General features: G+C 43.9%; 1 protein-coding gene across 1 annotated transcript in view; it reads right to left on the bottom strand.

Moving 5' to 3' along the window:
* T265_05131 (hypothetical protein) overlaps positions 1-9,525 on the bottom strand; it is a gene marked incomplete at both ends in the record, with an annotated part of 48,465 nt that overhangs the window by 20,190 nt on the left and 18,750 nt on the right. The window contains 4 exons of the mRNA XM_009170055.1: positions 361-648; positions 769-1,056; positions 5,574-5,852; positions 8,979-9,275. Of these exons, the coding sequence (XP_009168319.1) occupies positions 361-648; positions 769-1,056; positions 5,574-5,852; positions 8,979-9,275 (1,152 nt within the window). The remainder of the gene's footprint in view (positions 1-360; positions 649-768; positions 1,057-5,573; positions 5,853-8,978; positions 9,276-9,525) is intronic.

Below are 9,525 nucleotides of genomic sequence, written 5' to 3' on the forward strand. Positions count from 1 at the left end.
ACATAGGATAAGTTCCCTTTTGATTTGCTCCACATTTTATATTGCCTTTATTTTATACATGGCGCAAATCGCTTTAGTAAACTACTGTCAACCATAGTAAGGACTGTTATTAGTGGCCATCAACAGCAGTGCACTAATAAGTTCACTTCACCGACCTGCTAAAAGTATGCTAAGAGTATAAAAGTGATAGAGTAAAAAGAGCCTAGAGATGCAAAGCCTCTTGGCTTGTTCATCTTTACCAACCTCACAGGCGACTACCGCCATGTTTGCACCGAAGGTGTATATTTTTGGAATATGTCTAAATTTGAACTAGTGTCATCTCTGATGGGATATTTCGAACTGGAACGAAAAAGCTCTTACCGGGAGGGGTGTTTAGAACAACAGCACCGGAAGCTTCACTGATTGCGATCGGCGACCCCAACAGCGCCGCGACGGTGTACGTGTAAGTTCGATTGAGTTCCAGATTACTGACTATGAAGCTAGTTTCGGAGGTATTGAACACATCTGACACTCCATCGTAAACGTTGTTTGCTTCAATTCGATAGGAAAGATTACACCGCCTCGTCTCAAGTGGAATAGGATCCCAGGAAACGATGTGGGAGGTTGCATTCACGTAGGTAACCTCAATATTGCTTGGTACTTCGGGAACTGTTGAGTAAACATAAAATAAAGAAGGCCCAGTGTACGCTATGGGTACCGCAAAAGAAGAACATGCAGAGTTGGTGATTACTATATGGTCTATAAGTGAGGTGAATGTTGTCCACAAACCTGGGGCTGTTGTGCGAACGAATATGTCATCGGATGCCACTGTACCGAATGGGTTTGTCGCAACAACACGTAAGATGAACTCGGTGCACGGCGGGAGCCGTGTTACTCGGATCTGGGGCGTTTTCGTCACGCGTTCTGTGTAGAAGGTGTCCCATTCAGTTGCGTTGAGTTCCGTTAGAGTAACTTTGTAACTCAAATCCAGCTTAGTTGGTTGGGCATCCTTCCACCGGAGGGAAATTGATGTTGGACCGGGATCCACTTCGAAATCTTCTGGTTTATTTGGCGGGGCTTTTAAGAAAGGATGAAAATGGTGGTCATTCACAGAATGTCTATCCAACTATTGTTTCACAAGTATCAAATTAGGCGGTGTTCCTGCAAAAAATTCCAAGGGTAGCTGTTAGCCAAAGTTAGTTCCCGAAGAAGAGCATACCTTTCAAGTATTTCTAATATCGTGTCTTGATGAAATTCTGTTTCATTTGGTTGCTTTTTCTGTCCAAAGAAAACGACCAACTGCTTGAAATTGAAGGCGAAGATTATGCCATTTTCTAAGTGATGTACACCCTAGAGGTAAACGAGCCCGCTGGTGTGCTTAATTCATTTCTGAAATCCTGAAAACAAGGTTTTGAACTCGCTACCTTCGGGGATACTGCTTACACCTGGGATCTTGATTCAGTTCGCACAAGAAGCATCAATGACAATAAAAGTTTTAGGCGACAAACAATAGTTGAATTTTAGTCACAGATGAAACGTCCAAAACTCAGGGGACTTTTACCATGGGAGGCGTAGATATACAGGGTTTAAGAAGTCCAAGTAATAGAGAGTGGAATGGTGGCTTATTGGAGAGTTTGGGCCAGTTAAGTGACAGACAAAGTTGTGCTAATTCGAAATAAGAATTGACAAATTCACCACCATCGTTTGGATGCCCGTTTTTTTGTCTGGGTGATGATTCTGGGCAGTTCACGTCAGAATTTGGTTGCGTATTGGGGAAGCCGTCAAACGTCCATAAATGGTGACAGTTACCTTTATCTTTTAGGATGACTAAGGCCAAACAGTGTCATTCTGTACAACTCATTTCTCTTACAAACTGAACCCAAGATTCTTCGCTCAGAAACCATGGACACACTCATAGGAGAGATTCGGGATGTCACCGCTGTACTTCCGAGTGCCCAAAACTATGTCAGCGGTCGATCCGGGTCAGTGCTGCTTCGTTGTATTTGCATTTTTTGCAACAAAAGATGCAAAGCTGTGTTAACGTCGAGATTCACGTCCCATGAAGCATTCAGCTATCCTTTAACTGCCCTTGCGAATTCTGCTTGGTTGGTCCTACCATGTTGCACAGACTTGCCAGCCCAAAGAACCACTATGTATGGTGATGGTAACGTGATATTCTAAGGCATACGGGTCGTTTCAATCTCTAAAATTCCTAGCATCAACACTTGGTTCTGTAATGTGCAACACCCAGGAAAGAACAATTTTTACCTGGGAATTCACAAGTGATTTCACTCAGAGGGATATCAGAAATGAACCCACGCATTAATTCAACAGTTCACAGATTGTAGGAACGTAACCAAATATAGCCTACCTGATGAGCCCCGAGAAGGGCGAAACCGGTCGTGGGCTGTTGACGAATTTTCAGCAACCTTATGAGTAGTGCATTACAAACATACATGTATCGCAAGATCTCGAATATCGTAGCGACTGAAACATGAGGCGGCCTGGTGCAACACATTCATTTGCCTGGAAACATCACAAACGAGAGAGATTCACCTGGATTCGAGGTGAGTCTCTCGAAAATCAAATTAGTTTGTAAGCGAGTGTATTTCGCCGAATATAGCCTTCATTTAATGAATCAAACTTCTCTTTTTACTTCCACAAATAAATCCACAAGGGGGAACACCAAGAACACTTTCGATGCACCGTCGAGCCAGATTAGCCTGATGACTTTTGATAGCATGGGCACTGTCGTTGTAGTCTAAAACCAAGTTAGTGTTTCTTCCTGTCGAGTTTTGGTCGGTAATTTGGGTCAGTTCAGGCAGGCATGGCCGTCCTGGCCGTCGAAGACTGATGATACAATTGGAACAGAATGATGACGTGTCTACATACTGGTAATTAGTTACTTAGAGGTGAGATGGCTCAAATGGCTAGATCGCGAGTTTACTGACCGGGAGGCCCGTGGTTCGAAGCTGACCTCTCGGCTTCCTCCGTCTAGGCTTGGGCAACCTGACAATATCCCAGCCCTCGTGCTTCCTTCTGGTAGCATGGCAGCTAGGGTGTTACAGCTGAACGATTTTTTAATTAGTTAATTGGATGTTTTTCCTGTGAGAGTTGATCTGTTTGCTGAATTTGGAAATTGGATTGCAAACGTTTCATCTCCATGAGGGAAGAAATGATCATCCCTTGGTTGAATCGAATCCGGACCGCACAGAATGGAATCCATATTACTTAACGCGCAACTCCTTCATTTATTCGAACTCAATGTGGAAAGCTACCTGATAAGGTACAAAGAACTTTATTTTGTCGTTCAACTTGCTGTGCGGCTCTGTTTGAATGCACAGTACAGTTGGCCAATGATATTTGTAACGACACTTCGGTACGGAGGCATTAAGGCGTGTGACACTTTTTGTGACTATCTCACTTGAGAGATAGATCAGAAGGTTTGTTCGATATACTTCTAGCTAGTAGCTCATTGCATTCCATGTTTACATACTGGCATCCCATATAATCACCAGTGAACTTATAGAAAGTTCAGAATGAATTTAATTTGGCATTAGTAGCGTCTGAGAATTGCAGACTGACGACGTTTGTGTGAGGATGTTCTACGAAGCGCTCAAAGTACTCGAATGTACTCCGTGTGGTAAACTTGAACATGACAGCTCCTGGGTGACTTCGTTGAAGACAAAGTGCAGGAACCATCTTAGGAGAATTAGTGGATCCACAACGGTGTGATTCACAGACAGAAACCTTCTTGAAGTGAGTTCCTCAATATTTGTCGTACGACAAACTTCCTCAGCATTCAAAGCTGACTACTGCATTGGTACCGGAGAACAGGGCTGTGATTACATCCACAACCAGAAACACCTCTGATTCTGACTGGTTTTACTGCCATGCAGTCGGATATATCAGAACATGGCAGTACCGAGTGATTTGGTTGAGTTCTATCTCACAGACCGCTGAAAACATCAAAGTGACTCTCACAGTAAGGGAGGGGCCAAATGGAATGTTATCCAGTGAGTCGAACACGTGGCTACTCTCATCAAAGTGAATTCATCTGTTTTGTGTCGCGCCATCAGCTACTTAAGCTCAAGCAATCTCGTGGCAGCCAAAAGGTTGCACGACTTCAAGTTAGGTCGCCGTAAAGAACAAAAATTAGTTTGATACAGACCTGAATCACGGCAGCGCTTTCGGTCTTAGCATGGAAAGGCAAGCTCGCCATGAATTTAACTTGTTTGGTTAAAATCAGCCTGTGTTATCCAGTTGATTCTACCTCACTGGAGCGTACAAGTCCAATACACATCTAACATCTTTAAGCTCCGAATGTTTCTTGCTTTCAGGTGGATTGTAAAGTACACAGTTCAAATGAAGCGCATTTCTCCAACACAGAGAACAAATCATAGTTCTGAACGCGACGATGAAGGGATCAAAAACAAAAGGAGACATGCGTTCACAAAAAGTGCATTTTATAGACGAAATATGCTACTCATAATGTTGCTGGAAACTCTTTGACAGCCAATAACCGGTTTCGTCCTTTTTTGGGACTAATCAAGTAAACGCAGTCCCCGAGTTTCCTCATGTTCTAATTCAACCCAAATTGCTCAACGAGAGATTCAGCTTCACCCCGTTTATACAGTCCTGTTAGAATGTTGCATGTGATTGTTTCTGATAATGATAGGCTTGGGCGTAATGGTAAAAGGAAGAAGGCCCTCGCTGCGGAGTTATTTATTTGAAAATGTCAACTGACCAGTTATAGACGATTGGACAGGGAAGCAAAACTCTCATATGCGTCTTGTTTAAAAAACTGAACATCCATCTTCTCTTGAACACGTCTTCCTGAACTTTCCCAGATATTCACTGACTGTTGCTCAAATCCAAGCAAATGCTACAAAGCGACCCCACAAATTCCGCAACAGATCTCCCTTTTCAAGAGACGCAAAGCAAATTTACAGGAAGGAAACATACTACTCTCATGCTTCTCCATCAGTAGTATCACCGTTACAATGGTATCTTTTCTTTGTGAACATCTGGTAAATTCTGAGTCGCGGTTCTTCATTCTCCGCCCCTCTTGCTCTATGATTTTGGGAAGATTCTAGAATTTCTTCAGGGTTTTTACTCGTGATTTTTCTCCTGAATAAGGCGACACGTGGTTGTGCCGTTGATGGCCGAGTTGAATTTGTTGGTGAATTGAGCTTTACCAAAAATGACGGACATTCCCCCCTTGTTATCTGGCAAAATAATGATGGTTTCATCCCCATTGATGCTCTTAATTTGCCGCAAAAACAGCGTGCAAACACAACCACAAGAAGAAAAAACTCCGCACTAGAGATGTCACTTCATTTGGTGATGAAACGTTTGCAAGTCAACTGCCGAGCTCGGATAACAGAGGAAAAAGCACATTGACTTGTAGGTCACACACATCTTTTCCAATGCACGCACCGCACGCTTATCCTTTCAATTTGTTTGGAATATACGGCTTTCTTGAAAATAGTTCTTAAAGCTAATGGCGGGAGAGTTTAATCCGTGTATATTTTCCACTGTTTGAAAGTGTAGGACAGAAATACGCCGAAAAAAAAACATTTAGGTGTACATACCTTCGCTTCTTGCTATGATCACCTTCGTTTCGGACGGGAGTGATAGTCCACAGGCATTGTGTGCAAAGACAGAAACGTGATAACTTTGGTCGCAGACGAGATTTCGTATTAACAGTTCGTTTTCTCCTGTGATATGGCTATTTTCTTCCTTGCCATCAAGTGAAATGACTTTGATTTTGAACACAATCACGGCGGCTTCTGGTTCAGCCTGAATCCACCGGATAAAGATGGTCCCACAGGAAGTGTCTTGATGAATAATTTGTGGTGCTTGCGGTCGGGCTTGAAGTAATAATGAATGAAAAATGGGAAGAACAGCTATCGTAAACTGAGAAATCTGCACGTAGCGGGTCAGAACCAATTTTGACTTTGCTTACATAGGCCTGGGTAGTCCTCCCACAAAAACATGTTCCAGGTATACGGACCGAACCTAACTCTAAATGGGTCGAATGGTTAGGTTACTGTTGCTACGGCCTACTCAGCTGTTGTGGTTTCCAACACACCCTGTTGTTGTATCTTGCGCTGGCCGTCTATGGGTTAGGCCTGCGCTGAGCCTGCCAGACTACGTGATAGGGAGAAGTTAGAGACACAGACAGGGGACACGGCTGTATTGCCAGGACAAAACATACAGAGCGTCTGCGTAAATATATAAGATGACTAATTGGCCAAATATGGTCGTTCACTTGTTCGTTCCGTACGGCCAATGGTGGTGTTCCGGTCGTGAACATTCTCAGGCCCACTACGCTGGTCGTGTGTGTTGCTAAGCCGTGTTTGGTGGGACCCGCCGACTCACCTACTTTCCGGACGTGTCGTACCGATGGTGAACTTGGGGATGCGTCACTCTCTGCACATGTGCTTTTTCTTCTGTCTGGGTGCGCCCTGACATCTGTCAGTAGTTTCTGTATGGCCGAACTGGTTCATATTGGTAGTGTCTTTCACATTCCACAAGTTGCAATGCATTCTGTGAGCGGGCCATCCCCTTGAGGGCTCTCATTCAAAAAAAGAATGCAACCAACATGAAATTCTTCCCACTGGAATATCCTCACACAATTATAAAGTTGCAAAACCATGATTCACAACTTTCTTGTCCTCGGAATCGCTGGATTGTCTTCCAGGATCACAGACCTAGATGCATAAACCAAAGGTACTTGTTGCCAGAACAGCTGTAACATGTTAGGTAAGGTAGTCTTGTAAATAACATATGTTTATCCCACGAATACAGTTACAGCAGGGATCAAAGGAACCGAGAAATGGATGTAGCCAATGATCCCAAAGCATCTCGAATGAGGATTCGAACTCAACTCACTGACCGCTGACCTAGAAAACAATGGGTTGTCGGTCAAACTCTCCCAGCACTTCGTCAGGTAGAACTACTTTATTCCAGCAGCTAACTGGAGGAATGCGCAATAGCATATTCAAATATTCAAATAGCTTTTCAATGCAACCGACACCACAGATGAATACTTTGGGCAGTGACTCAGTTGATCGGTGGAGCACGAGAACACGAGAACTGCTTGGAGAGAGCGCCTATATCGAACATTCCAGAACAGTGGAAGCACCCACGAAGTTTCAACAGAGGGGAAAATTGATTACCTTTCCCACAGGGCCGCAGTGATGATAACAGCACCGCCAAACAAGTGAACGGATCACATAATCGCAAAAGTACAAAATCCAAAAGTACAGTAAGTATACGATAAATAAAATGAGTACAAGTCCCTCACAAATCAACGAAGATAAAAACGACTTCAAGACAGAAGCAGAAGAATGACAGGCATGTAGTAAACACTACAAGTACCAAAGTGATTACATAAACCGTCAGTGGTCAATCTGAACTAGAGATTTCTACACGGCGAAAGAGTACGATGAAACTGTCAGAAAACACGGTCAAGTAGTTCTCTCTTCTATGAACGAAGGTCAAGAAAGCTACCAGGTCCATCTAGAAATCCGATAATCATAGTATGCAGGAAAAACGGATAAACGTGGAAGGTCCCGGAAGCATGATATTTCGCTACAAACTCAATAAAGCGACATACAAATCGATCTATTCATGCACCACTGAGAGCAGGGCGATATCCAGCTTGATAAAACAACGGTCTAGCTAGCAGCTCTGTCAGCCATTGAACTGTCTGTGAAATGGCCATCAAGTGGGAGTCAGTTGGACATCGAGGAGTCACAGGACTGCCCAACTAGTCAACCAAAAAGATGAATTTTCCGAACGACCAGTCACAATGGAAACTCATTATCACCCGGGGAGGGGTCGCTCGAGGTTAATCAGCTACGCATTGGCCATGTCACCTGGAACGGTGACGATACTTTTTCGACAGAACCCTCAAGCTCAGAAAAGAGGAAATGGCATGGTTCATTGGTGTGTGTTACTGATTCCCATCGGAATCACCATCAGCATCATCGCCATCAGGAGCACAACATTGGTGTTTCATACTGACACTCTACTGACACCAGGGGTTGCCAACCATTCCATCACATCGCTAACAAAACATCACAAATAATTCGTCCGAAGCGGACACTCCATTCGGACACTAGTTGATATGATTTGTGCACTAGTGAATCCCGAACACGTACTGAGAACAGTCAGTCTTTGGTTGTTGGTCTGTTCGCTGAGCTTGGCAGTTGGATTGCAAGCGTTTCATCGCCAATCCAGGTGACATCGTCAGTCCAGGTTTGAGTGCACCCTGCACTGACGATGTCACCTGGATTGGTGATGAAACGTTTGCAATCCAACTGCCAAGCTCGGCGAATAGACCAACATCCAAGCAGCGCACCCGAGCTTCCTACATTCCATAGCATTGCTAACAGTCAGTCCTCTTATGAATTGGTTCATACGGATAATGGAACGCGTGAGGTGGTCGATGAACTGCTGATTGCTAATTGAATGCTTCAGAGCAATAAATTTCGGTTGATGGGAGATAAAACATTTCTCATCTTGTATTTTTTCTACGGCAGGAGAATGACCTAGGGATACAGATGGGGTTAGTGTTCGAATGCTACAGGCTGTTTCAGCAATTCAGTCTACACAGCAACCTACCGAGGGGTTCCGTTTGGATAGTCTTTGTGATTGGTAGCGAGACAGTCGCCAAATTGTACGCTGACAGAGAGACTGTATAGACTGTGCAGGGCTTGAGTGGTTCAATCAGGTACCAGGTTTGTAAATCCGTGATTTTTGCCGCAACCTCTGTTTCGTTTATTAGATACGACAATCGGTAGGCGATGGAGAAGGTCTGATTCGGTGGAAGGGACCATTTTGCCAAAATCGAATTTGTGGTAGCCTCGAGTGTGAGATAGAGTGCATTCGCTAAAAAGTAAAGTCAGACGTGTGCCAGTATCAAAAAATCAGTGAAAAGCGAACGCAACTATTAGTTAGAGAACTAGGTCACGCACTATTCAACTTACTGGACGGAATTTCGCTCGTACTTAGAGATACTTCTTCTGAAAATTGACCCGCAAGTTTTTGTTTTCCCGCCAGCGCCCTAACACGATAAAAGTATTTCGTATCCCAATTCAGTAGTTTTGCCTGGTACTGGGTATCCTCAACCACCGCACTTTCCCATGTGTCGTTCTCAGTGCGGAAAATCACTTCATACTGAAGCGAACATGACTGCGAGTAATTTACGGGTGGCAGCCAGGTGAGCTGTTGTCCGGATAACGAAGGATCGTTTACCACTGTTGGCATGGTTGGTTCGGACGGAGCTGTCGGTTGAAAGTAAACAGAAGAAAATATTCATTCAGTGGTTGGATGAACGAACACTAAGAGGGTCTAGTGTAACTTTTGGTAAAATCATCACTGAGGCCTCGTGAATACCTCGTAAATACCAAACAATAGTTCGATAGCTAGGCTAATATTGATCGCGTGTGCAGTTTATGTGATCATGTAGTACGCTTCACACAGATTTCAAGTGGATGACTGATATGTTTTGTATAGCTTGTTTCCTATCTATCG

The sequence above is a fragment of the Opisthorchis viverrini genome, assembly GCF_000715545.1.
Source record: "Opisthorchis viverrini unplaced genomic scaffold opera_v5_96, whole genome shotgun sequence".
Classification (NCBI taxonomy): domain Eukaryota; kingdom Metazoa; phylum Platyhelminthes; class Trematoda; order Opisthorchiida; family Opisthorchiidae; genus Opisthorchis; species Opisthorchis viverrini.